This window comes from Candoia aspera, chromosome 3 (genome assembly GCF_035149785.1).
Source record: "Candoia aspera isolate rCanAsp1 chromosome 3, rCanAsp1.hap2, whole genome shotgun sequence".
Taxonomy (NCBI): domain Eukaryota; kingdom Metazoa; phylum Chordata; class Lepidosauria; order Squamata; family Boidae; genus Candoia; species Candoia aspera.
The window spans coordinates 78,142,826-78,155,702 of NC_086155.1; the positions used below are offsets into that span (position 1 = coordinate 78,142,826).

At 36.6% G+C, this 12,877-nt stretch overlaps 1 protein-coding gene across 12 annotated transcripts in view; it reads left to right on the plus strand.

Moving 5' to 3' along the window:
* ADGRL2 (adhesion G protein-coupled receptor L2) overlaps positions 1-12,877 on the plus strand; it is a 214,238-nt gene that overhangs the window by 164,348 nt on the left and 37,013 nt on the right. For 9 of the 12 annotated variants that reach the window (XM_063298183.1, XM_063298181.1, XM_063298177.1 and 6 more), the window contains 8 exons: positions 1,053-1,349; positions 1,919-2,022; positions 3,332-3,517; positions 4,120-4,158; positions 8,199-8,382; positions 10,903-11,025; positions 11,267-11,472; positions 12,510-12,683. In XM_063298183.1, the coding sequence (XP_063154253.1) occupies positions 1,053-1,349; positions 1,919-2,022; positions 3,332-3,517; positions 4,120-4,158; positions 8,199-8,382; positions 10,903-11,025; positions 11,267-11,472; positions 12,510-12,683 (1,313 nt within the window). The remainder of the gene's footprint in view (positions 1-1,052; positions 1,350-1,918; positions 2,023-3,331; positions 3,518-4,119; positions 4,159-8,198; positions 8,383-10,902; positions 11,026-11,266; positions 11,473-12,509; positions 12,684-12,877) is intronic. The other 3 variants (XM_063298182.1, XM_063298175.1, XM_063298173.1) reach the window with 1 other exon arrangement.

The following is a 12,877-nucleotide window of genomic DNA, read 5'->3' on the forward strand; positions in this document are numbered from 1 at the left end:
TGCATGTTTGGTGATCCGCATGAAGAAGTAAAAATATTCGGGCATTTAGGTGTAGGGTCTAGGGAGTTACGCTGAATCAGGCTTAGTTTAAGGCATTTTTTTCTTAATTGGCAGCAGACACAGAAATTCATCAGGATATATTTCAGGCAGCACCCTCCATCCCCATCTTTTTGCCTTTCATATCTGAAATGTTGCTGAGATCTAGAAAATATAGCTGGGCCACATCCCTTCCATGGCTTTATTTTTGAAATGTGTAAGAGGTACAAAACTCCCCATATAATATAATACCCCATACAGTACAGTATTAATAAGTGTACCTCTTAATCATGTAAATTATTATTATTATTATTATTATTATTATTATTATTTACTATTACTATTATTATTATTATTCATTGCCTGTCCCAGGTCCTTGGGAAGGACTTGATAGGTGGACAAAAATGCCAAGTCCAGTCTAGACATTTGGCTTACTGTTCAACAATAACATATCCTTTTTTTAATTTCCAAGTGTTGGCAGGTATTCACATCATTTACATAGATCCAGAATAGCTTGAATTCTACAGAAAAGTTGATAAAATTCTAGAAGTCAAAAGAGAAGTAACTTGCTGAAAACTAGTTGTCTTAATACAGATGATTAAGCAGTATAGTTGCCATTGGCTTGAATTAGTTCTTGCTTTATTAGAAAAGGATGTAGAAAGGGATGTTTAAGGGCTGAGATGTTGAAACACTGAGATAACACAAGCATGCAAGGTTCCGGTCTCCTCCCCCCCGCCCCCCCATAATTTGGATCTAATCAGGTGTGCTGGAAATCTCTCAAGCAAGAATGTCTGCTGGGTGGCAAGATGTTACAGTGATTATCTTCCTTCAAGTTGCAAAGTGGCTGACATGAAGTTGGGTGTTTTCTTTTTGGGGAGATTTTTTAATACTTATTATACATTTTCATCTTATCATATGGGAATCTGCTTTAAAGGAAGAGAATGCTTGCAGATGAGTGTTTTCACAACTATTCTTATTTGTTCTTCCCCTGTATAACATTGCTTTTCCCTTTACAGTGCCTACCACAGCAGAGACAATAACTCCATCCACAGAACTATACAAAACAACTGTATCAACCACAAGCACTACCCCACACAAAGTTCCTGTTAGCACGACTATGGCTGGGGGAACAAAAGAAGATAGTAGAGGTCCCAAGCCACCACCAGCAGTTTCTACAACCAAAATTCCTCCTGTTACAAGCTTTTTCCCTTTGCCTGAGAGATTCTGCGAACCAGATGTGGCCCGGGGGATTAGTTGGCCTCAGACTCAAAGAGGAATAATGGTGGAACGTCCCTGCCCCAAAGGAACTCGTGGTAAGTCTTTAAAGCCCATCTTTAAATCAGATCAAATAAGATGCTTAACAAAGTTTGTCATGAACTCTTTTTTCTTGCTGACTACTCTCAAGCTATATTTCATTTGATCTTTCTTTCTTAGGAGGATATGGCACCTTCAGATTTTAAGCTGTAGAGGTCATTGAAGCCTAGGAACATAATTATATTACAGCCCTTTTTCTTATGTTTCAAATTGTCAGCTTTAGCTGAAGTCCTGTCAGTTTCAAAACTTGCTTACTACCATCTTTCCCATAAACTCCACTTTGGATAATTCCAGGACAAAGAAGAAGACAGAAAGCATTCATCTTTGTTGATTTACCAGCAACTCTCATGTTTTACCCTGATATTATTAGCACAGCTTTAGTTTACTATTATTGTCCTGTATTTTGTTACCTCATCTTCTACTAGCTTTTTTTAATCTTTAAGGATTTAATATATAAACACCAGTTAAACCACAGTCCAATATTTTTTTCAGGTTTAAGAAGATATATGGGATATTGAAAAAAGGGGAAAAAACAACTAAATAACCATATTTTTGGTATCTTTTATAGGGACAGCTTCATACCTCTGCATGGTTTCCACAGGAACATGGAACCCTAAGGGTCCTGATCTTAGCAACTGTACTTCACACTGGGTAAACCAGCTGGCTCAGAAGGTGAGTTGGAATAATATATTAATATGATAGTATGCTTATTTTGAGCAATTTTTGGAGTTCATCACAGGTGCTAGGAGTAATGAAAATTGCATTGCACTCAGGATAGACCATGGGGCCTATCTGAGGTTATCAGATCTAGGGTGCAAAAATGCCACCAGCCACTAGATGGAACGAAACAGTTATGCTTTCTGAATTCCTGTTGTGATCCAATGGTTCTTTGGACTTCTGCAGACCAGATCTGATAGCCTTAGGTCTACCCACCCTCATTCTTGCCTTTATAGGTGATGTGTAAAGGACATACTTAGTTGGGCTGTCTGTGGGTTTAATTGTCATGACATGGGCACCTGAAGAGACAAAAAGGAATGCTATTCAGATGCCTAGAAAAAGAATCAAGATAAATGCATCTTACTTATTATTATCTTGTAATCTGCCATTTTCCTGTTGCCCTCCATTAGGGATGGGTAGTACTTGAAGTCTCAGGGTCTGCAATTCAGACTTGCAGTGTCCCAGAGGCTGTGGGAAGCCATCTTGTAATGTATGATGATACCAGAACAGATGGGAAAAAAAGAGGCAATAGCTGTGGGACTGTTCAATGAAGCATTTTCCCCCACAAAAGTCTACCATACCTAGCTTCTCAATAATGGTACTATTTGCTGCTGCCATGGCATTCTTCTTCATTTGAAGTTAGGATAGCTTTCTTGTCTGTGTTTATGTGATGCTGGGGAGTGCTTTTAGACACCAGAACACAGAAAGACAGTGTATTTGAAGGACTGTTGATTTTATTTATTTCATAGTTCTTATATTCCACCCCAATCCTCAGATTCTGGTTCTACAAGAGAATAAAAATACAGAAAAATAAAAATTTATACAATTAACCAAAACCCTCAGGTGTTTACCAGAAATATGCAATCCTAGTTAAAAGGACCTTCTTTAGACATTCAAATAGAAATATAATTTATAAGTTCTTGGAGTGAATACTGTGATTTTCATAGAACTTAGGGTGAAATGTTATAATTTTGGTCAAGTCTGGGAGTTAGAATATCTGCCAAGGGTTTGAAAGATGTTTCCTGAACTTTAGTGAATAGCTTCACTATCTTCCTACCCAGAACATCTACCCTGTTGGCTTGTGAGCACAAAAAATAGTATAATCAATCAGTAAAAACAGGAGGTACCTCAAACTCTTAATGGGAAGAATCTGTAGATAGTGGGTTGGTTTCTCTTTGGTTACTTAAGTTAATTTGCCCTGGTCGAGAGAGAGAGAGAGAGAGAGAGAGAGATCTTGTTATGATAATTTCAATTGCCATTTCAGATCAGAAGTGGAGAAAATGCTGCTAACCTTGCCAATGAATTGGCTAAACACACCAAAGGACCGATCTTTGCTGGTGATGTGAGTTCATCAGTCAGACTGATGGAACAGTTGGTAGACATCCTCGATGCTCAGCTGCAAGATTTGAAGCCCAATGAGAAGGACTCTGCGGGGCGGAGTTATAACAAGGTAGATAAAGACCGGATCACTTTTCTCAGGTGTATTCTAAAACATGTTTGCCTTGTGATTTGTTTGTTTCAGAAATGCCCAATGTCTGCTTGTTTTGCACCTGAAGTAGGGGATGTTTAGGAATTTAAGGGAGAAAGTAACAAATCTATAGAGATGTGTGGATGTTGAAGCTGTACCGCATTTCCACAAGCAACAAATTGTTTCACTTCGAAGAGTAAGAAGAGAACTTGCCCCATTGTGCGTTTTCATTCATTTTACCTTTACAATATTGGGATGGAAGAAAGTGGTGAAGAAGAAGTGCCTGTTTTGCTATAACCATTTTGACCTCAATCCCTTCCTAATATGAATTAGGGTCCTAGAAATATTTGAATATGCCAAGGAGTTGATTAACCCATAATTTATTAAAACATCCGCTCCCTTCATTAGGCTTCCTGAAAACAGCACATTTATTGAGAAGAATTAAACACACTTGGATTATCATATCAGCAAAAATAGTTCTCAAGTTTACACTTAAGTGTTCAGCAATCATTAAATAGTAGCATTTCTACTGCACTTTTTTGTGTCTAACCTCTGATTTTTTTTTTCCCTGACTTACTAACAAGCTCCAAAAGCGAGAGAAGACATGCAGGGCTTACCTTAAGGTATCTCTCCTGTCACCTTGCTTTCTCCCTGCTGCTACATTTCTGCTCCTGCTGCATGATCCTTTGTATTTCGGTCTTTCAATAACATGTATACTGTATCCCTCCACAGCACCTGTGCAGGGTGTTATGTTTGCACAGATTCCATTTCTGAGAGTCAGCCAATAATAGAATAAGCCAATAATCAATAGTTCCTTTCCCTCCATGTTTTATGTAAAAAGTACAAGGATGGTAATGGGTATTAAACTAAATCCAAGTTAGAAGTATGTTTGTTTCCTCGCAATACATTGCTTTGAACCCAAATGGTTTGATATATGTAGTTCTGCATATCACAAACTGTTTAATTGTAGCAAGCGAAATCCACAGAAGATTGGTGCCGCTTCACATCCCCATTTGCTTCACCAGAACTTGTGGAGCAAGAATGTTATATGAATTCCACCTTGTGTTTCTGCTTAACACCCCCTCCTTTTTTTTTTTAATTTCTAGTACACTCTTTAATTCAAAACGATAACTATTTGTGTGATTTCAATGATATACTAAAAGCCAACTTTAATACTTGAATACCCATAAAATGCAAGTTTTTTCTGTAATGACTGCTGTTACTGGAAGATCATCCTGTTTTCTAGAGCTGTAAAATAATTCAGAACTTAAAATATCTAGCAATGAACATTCTTGTTCATGCCAGTATCTACACATTATACCTCTGATTTGATGGTACTTTTTGGGTGGAAAAACATGGCAGTTTTAATTATAGAATTGCCAGTTAATATTAACAAAAATAATACAAGTTTAAATTGAAGCTGTCCATAACAGAACAAAGGTATTTTTTTATGAAACTTCTAAGTTATTACAATTGTAACTCTCCAAATTGCTTAAGAATAATTATTCTGTTCAAGATTAATTCACTTTCTGCCCCATTTCCACTGAATCTATAAATCCATTACTCTCAAAAGGAGCAGCTGAACATTATTAGTACTGCATTTCCAGCAGTGCTAACTTTGTTTAGATCTACTCAGGTTAAACTGATGCAAGATCCTGGGGATAACAGAAAAGCAGGTCCTGGATTAATGTGAATCTTGATTCACTTTAACCATGGCTATGGGTATAGATGTGAATAGAGATGAAATGGGAACACAAGAAATGTATGCATACAAATGCCACTCCCAGCTGGTCTTCCCATCCAATGCCAGAAGAAATACACTTTTAGACTTATTTGTACCTTTAGCATTTAAATTTGAAAGGAGATTAGTGCCTTCAACCGAAAGTACATTCTGATTATAGATAGGATATATGATATTAAATCTTAAATTAACAGAATGCGTGGGCATATTGGGAATTAGGCTTGCATATCTTCTACATGTTAGCTATAATTATGTATAAATGAAAGCTTGTATTGGGCTATAATAGTTCATAATCACTAAAGCCAATAGTGATGGTTATATTCCGAAAGAGATGGCTAGATTAGAGTAGATCCACCATCATATTGCTTAGTTGTTGAGAAGCTACATCTTTGTAGGTCAAGTGGAATTCTATTTTTCTTGTTTTACATTCAGTGTTAGTAAAACTTTTGGGGAAGATTGAAACTTGTTCAGTAACAACAAGACAAAGTCAAACAAGAGAGAAAGGGGAGCAAGTCACATCTTAAACAATTTATGATTTTGCCTTCTTAATTAGAAGCTGGGAGCTATCTGGTCTAGTGGATAAAGCACTGGACTAGGAATTGGGAGACCTGAATTCTAGTCCTACCTTAGAAATTGGCTGGGTGAAAATTACTTCCTCTCAGTCTTAGGGAGAAGGCAATAGTAAACCAATTCCAAAAAATGTTGCCTGGAAAACTGCATGGAATTGTCCATGTAGTATCCAGGAGTCATGACTGACTCAAAGGAAAGGCATTAAAAATAAAAGGAGGAATGGGGGAAGCCAGGCAAAAAGTACCTTTCACCTTAAAAGATAAATTTCATGGTTAAAATGTAAATTGTGACTGTATTTGTAACTGCAGTGACTGTGAAATTGTAAGGCATTGATAATTCCCATTGATTTCTATGAAAAAAATAATCTCATGCTTTACTCCTCAGAAATCACAGGGTCTCAAAAATGCTTAAGCTTATAATAGCTGTGCTCTTAGGAGTTATTCTGCCTCTTCCCCCACCCCCTTCTGACAAGAGTAAGTGTAAGTGCTGACTATTTTCATACCACTGGAGAAAAACAGCAAGTCAGATGACATTAAAAATAAAGAATTGGGCAAAAGGGCTTAAAACACACCTACACATACACATACAAAATCAACATAGCATGTATAGACAAAGAACACAAACTTAATTTCTGACTGGGATCCTTTTTAGTAGGTCTCAAATGAGCTTCTTACTTTGGATAAGATGAACAAAATCTCTCAAAATTACAAATCAAAATCTAGCTGATGCTCAGCAAATAAGGCAAGTTCTCACTCCTCGACAGAGGATTCACTTGTAGTTCAGATCAGAGGCTCCAATTCATATTTCTTGGTGACTAATGAATCTGGCCTCCACAGACCCCATTTCTATTCCACTCTCTCTAATGGTTGAATAGTATCAGTGTGAGCAGTTGACTCTTCTGTTTCCCATTAGAGAAGAGAAAGAAATTCCTCTCATGTCACTCAAAACTATCTTCCACCTGCCGTTGTGGAGGCTAACCATTCAAACATAAAGAGGATATTAAAATGGATTAGGCTAATTAATTTTACTTCTGACAATAGTCCATACTACTTACCCTATCCATTCAGACACAGAGCACAATGTTCTGGATGTGACATTGTTTTGTCTATGTAGTGCAGTTTGTTTTCATTTCCATCGCTTTTGAAACTGATCAACCACATTATGTGTGTGCTTAATGATATATAACAAGGTAAATGAGACAAAATAAACATGATGGTTCAGCAATGCATAGCATACTCAGTGTGTGGCTACATTATCCATTAATGTAAGAGCTTGCCTTCAATTGACTGTTTGATGGGTGTGATTGTTTTGTTTATTTTGCCACATGAATGTACAGGGCTGCCATCAGATGCTCAGATCCTGGCTTAATCCACAGGAATCCACATTTGCTGCTGCTTCACTCTGCTCTCCGTAGCAGTTTATAAACAAACTAAAAAACCCTAACCCTAACATACTTCCCATTACATGCAAAGTAGGACTATAGACAATAAACAAGGCAGATTTGAAGCCAATTTTAAATGATAGCCATAGCTACCGGGTAGCCGTTGACTAGAATTTCTTGACTTCTTCATTATCTTTATAAAAAGATCTGTAAAGAATCTGAGAAAGTTATTATACTGATTCCTACTCTGGTTTGTTAAACCATGATTTGATCATTAGAGTTGAGTCAGTGTTTTCACTTTGGATCCTTTATCTCACATTTGGTTTTATATTCTGTGATCGTTTATTTATTCGGTTGGGTAGTTAGTTTATTTGTTAGATTTATATCCTGATTTTGTCCATCAGAAGCTCAAGGTGTTATACACTGCATTCTTTTCTCAACTTTTTCTTAGGACAGCAATCCTGTGGGGTAGGTTGGATTGAGTGAGGGCAATTGGCTCAAAATCGCCCAGTAAGTTTCCAGGTTCAGGCTGAACTTGAATATGGATCTACCCAGTCACAATCCCAACACCTTGGCCATATACCACACTGGCTGTCATACTTTTCATACATATATGGCTACATTTATGGAATTAGGCCAATACCTAACATTCTTTAGTGCTCAATGACTTGAAAAACTCCTGCAGATTCATGCATGTATGAAGCTTTGGATTGACACCTCAGTTTCCAAATTAAAGTCATGAGCATTTGCCTTTTTGCATTCTTCGGTATGTTAATAAGTTCTTTTTCATACTTGCTCTAAGGCATGTTATGCTGATCCTCTTTGTTCTAAAGCAAAGCAGTAGCTTTTTTTGTCTTAAATCACTGTAAATCACATTGGCAGTTAAATATTGCAATTGCCATCCGATCATATTAGGAACTTTCTCTTGCTGCCTAAGGCAATAGAGCCTAATATTTTTCTATTGAATGCAGGCAATCGTTGACACCGTGGACAACCTCCTTAGGGCTGAAGCTCTAGAATCTTGGAAAGATATGAATTCTTCTGAACAAGCTCATGCTGCAACAATGTTACTTGATACATTAGAAGAAGGAGCTTTTGTCTTAGCTGATAATCTTTTAGAACCAACAAGAGTTGCAATGCCTACAGATCACATTGGTAAGTCATTACATTTTGGAAAGTTTGGCACTCTGCTGTAGATTAGAGGAACAACATGCTAAAATAATGGTTTTGGAATAGACATATATACCATGTTAGGTGGAAAAGTATGTTTGCCCAGGTAGTAATTCTTCCATTCCTACTTTAAAAAATAGGGATAGATGAATTCTATATAAATCTCTGTAAAGTGGATAAATTATTCATATTCATAACTTCTCAAATAGTTTAAAAAACAGCTAGATAATATATGTTTTATGAAGTAGATACACTTATAGCAGCTAAGCCAGACATTTTTTAGTTAATGTTTTTCTTTACTGAAATCATTGTTACAGAAACTTAAGCAAATCATTTTTATCTTAACCTTATCCCATCCTGTGCAGTGTGAAGATAATAACACTGGTCTGTGATAGAGGTTGATTAAAAATTGTGCTTGGGTATCTATGTAAGTAATTGAGATGCTTGCTGTGGAGATTCTTTTCCCATTATTTATTATAATTTCATACTGAATGATACTTACTTTGGGGGACAATGCAGGCCAGTTTGGGCCACATAAAAACCGTTTTTATAAAACACAGCTATCCCAAGGTAAAGATACGTTTGGTGAGCTGTATCTCCAAAATACAAAATAATCATGTTTCATGAACTACAAAATAGTTACTGACATTTCAAGCATAATTTATAATTTAAATGCTAACAAGGAGGTAAAACAATTCTTTTTAGAGACATACAGGTTTCTTTTTCCTTTGTTTGTGCCTCACTTGAACAGCTTTCTGTGTAGACTTAAATCCTTAAGAATTCTTCTACTTTATAGATATTAAGAAATGTATTGATGCAAGCTCTAGAAACCAAAGATCTAATTAATGCTGAAAAAACTTGTTGCTTGGGTTTATGAATGAAATTATGTTTCTGCTGGTAAAGATGAAGCGGTTTAAAGGTATCTAGTGATGTATTTAGGAACTTGATGGTACATTCCTAAATGTGGATCAAAATTTGCTTTCTTAGATTCAGTAGAATATGTTCTTTAGTTTATTGTCTGTTTTTTACCAATAAATTTTCTCAATACTGAATTCACTGAATTTATGTAGACAGTTGAATCTTCTTCCACGTTAAGTGAATTTAGCATTAAAAGGGATATAGACATCAACATAAATTCTTTGAGTTCTCACAGGAAGTTGATCATCTATAGGATTTAATAGCAGTAATGACAGCAATAGCAGCTTTCTTACATATTTATAAAGGGGAGTATTTCATCATTAGTGATGCTTGGCACAGTTATCTTGGATGAGAATGAACTGCCCCAGATTCTGTTCAATTAGTTGTTGCTTAACTAGTCAGGATGGTCATAAATTAGTCAATTCAGCAGGTGCGTGTAGAAACCTGATCCAGCAAGAGACAGGACTTCTATAATCCTTTACTTATGCAGCAGTGGCTTTTGTCCATCCTGGGAATCTGTACAAGGAAATTTTCTCTGCATGCTAATTTCCCTTGCTTGATTGAGATGATAGTGCAATTATGCCCTCCCTTCTTCAGTATCTACAGGTTGCAGTGCTTTCATCATTTGATTGCACCATTGCACCTTTGCAATGCAAACTCCAGATGTCCAGTATGCCACTCAAGAATGGGTGGAACTTGTGTTGGCACAATGTTGCCTTCATAATTTGCCTACCCTTGACATGCACTCTCTCCTTTGCTCTCAGCCGAATGCCTCTGCTTGCTTCCTTCCCATTTAATTAGTGAAAATACTGAGGCATTAAATTCAGAGCATTATACTCTGTGTGTATGAGTGAAGGAAAGAAAGAAATAATAAACCATGCATACTTCAACAAAATAGCCCTGCTAAATTTTTCAGAAGTCTCTGTAGGGGACATTGGTTGACCTCAATTAATAGCACATTTCATGTGGCTGTAGAAAACTCTATAATAAATTGTACCATTACTCTTGTCAGACTTTAGGTATATTCCTTTTACTATTTTTTTAATTACATGTTATCCTTCCTTTCTTTGAAGAAACTCAGAGTAATGTACATTGTTGTGCTTCCATACCTTTACAACAATCTTGTGAAGCAGTTTAGATCATGCAGTGTTATGTAGTGAATTGAGGGAGGATTTAAGCAGGGTGCTCCTTGTCTTTATCCAAGTTGCTTAACTACTACACTACAATATCTGTCTGTTACTAAGATACTTGTTTTTTCAACTTTTGGTAGAATACATGTCATAAAAATTCATGCAACACAACTGCATTGGTCTCATGGTCACACTTTTCTTCCAAGTAAAATTCTCAGATTTTTAAAGTGATACATTTTAGGTTCACATCAAAACCAGGTTGGATGTCATGTTTTTTGAACTGTTCTTTTCATGGCATCTGCACTCAGGTTAATTAAATTTTTAAAAAGTATTCCATGAAGCTGAAACAATCAGTATACATCTGTCATGTCTAAACAAACAAAGACTGTCAAATGCCCTCCAAAAGAAAGGCAAATTTGACTGTGTATTTTTTCCTCTTTTCTTTTGTTCCACCCAGTCCTGGAAGTTGCAGTGCTCAGCACAGAAGGGCAAGTGCAGGACTTGAAATTTCCTCAGGGCAATGCAGGCAGCAACTCTATCCAGCTCTCTTCAAGTACCGTGAAACAGAACAGCAGAAATGGTATGTCTTGATCAAACAAGTTATTTTCAACACTGATACGAGCATTTACCACTGCTTGTACTGAGACCCCCTTGGCAGCATTAACAATTACTCATCATTTGTATCTAAACCCTTTGGCTGCCATTTTTCCTTGGAATCCATGATTCTGCAGTACAAATATTGTGGTCAGGAAGCTAAGGTGGAAAAGGCTGTTGAGCCTGTGCACTTTCAAGTCAATATAATGGAAGGTTTCTGTTTTCAGGGTTAGCAAAGCTGGTTTTCATCATTTACAAAAGCTTGGGCCGGTTTCTTAGTACTGAAAATGCAACCATCAAACTAGGAACTGAGTTTGCTGGCAGGAATAGTACCATCGCTGTGAATTCTGATGTCATTGCTGCCTCCATCAACAAGGAGTCCAGTCGTGTTTATTTGACCGATCCTGTTCTTTTTACCCTGGCACACATTGATGTAAGTTATGGGAATGAATTAATGGGAAGGTCATAAAATCAGCAAGAGCAAAGAGCGGATGGGGGAATCTTTCTATTTGAATTTTAAATATCGGAAGGTCAGAGGCATAGGTTTATTTAAGTCTGTGAACATAAAATTAAATGAGCCTGGTTCAGTGATTATTAGAACTTAAGTGTATTCTTAATGAAAGCTAATTCAGTAATCAACATGAAAATGTAAATGTCTCTAATTTGTTCCTAAGTGAAAATTAACTCTTACCTTAGCAGCAGGGCAGAAAACACGGGCTCTTACAATTTTGCTTGCTTAATGTAGCAAAATTTAAATAGCACTTAGAGCATTTTGCTCTAATTTTGTACTATCTTCTGGAGCCCATTTACCAATCACTCAAGTAGGTTTTATTCAATAGAGCAAACTGGCGCTCTTTTCTTCGAATCAGATTGATACTGTCTTCAGCTGACTCCTGAAGTCTCTGCTGATCATGTCAATATGCTGTTATTGTCCAGGTTGGGATTTTCAATTTCTCTACAGCAATGGATTGGAAAAGCCTATAAAAAGAAAAGATCTATTCCTGTTCATTTTTCTGAAACATTTTCAATGCAATTTAATCTGGGCTGAGAAGCTGACATGTCTCTTCTGCTCTTTTAGATCTGATTAAAATTGAGACTGCATTACTAAATTCTAAATTATTCAAGAAGTCTGTTTAAAATAAACCTACCTGTTTCTACTGCTACAAGTTGGAAATCAAATAGCCACAAGTACACAATATGAGCACCAAATTACAAGTGGAGAATTTTAGTTGCATAAAATTAAATCTTCGGTAATGTCTGTGTTTTAGCATGCTTGTAACTAAATCGCTGGTTTGTCCAACACAGTCTGCCACTTTTTTTTATTTCTGGCACAAACCATATACCTTTTTTTCCTGGGTCATCTTAATTTCCTACGGGACAAAGAGTTGTATTGGAGTTAAATAAACTTACTTTAGGAAGCATTAGTATGCATACAATTCTAATTTTTTTTTTAATCCTGATGTCTCACAGCCCAACAATTATTTCAATGCTAATTGCTCCTTCTGGAACTATTCAGAGCGGACTATGATGGGATATTGGTCAACTCAAGGCTGCAAGCTGATTGACACAAATAAAACACATACCACGTGTGCATGTAGCCACCTAACTAATTTTGCAATTCTCATGGCCCATAGGGGAATTGTGGTAAGTAACCCTGACAAATAATATACAACATTTTTGAAGACCCAGTAAAATTGCTGATCTGTTGGACTACCCAGAGATAACTCATAATCTTATTTTACAGTATTCTGTGACCTTTGTATTTCAAAGTTCATATGTTCGATAAATAAACACACACACACAGTTGAATGTGACCTGTTTTGCTGGCTATGCCCACA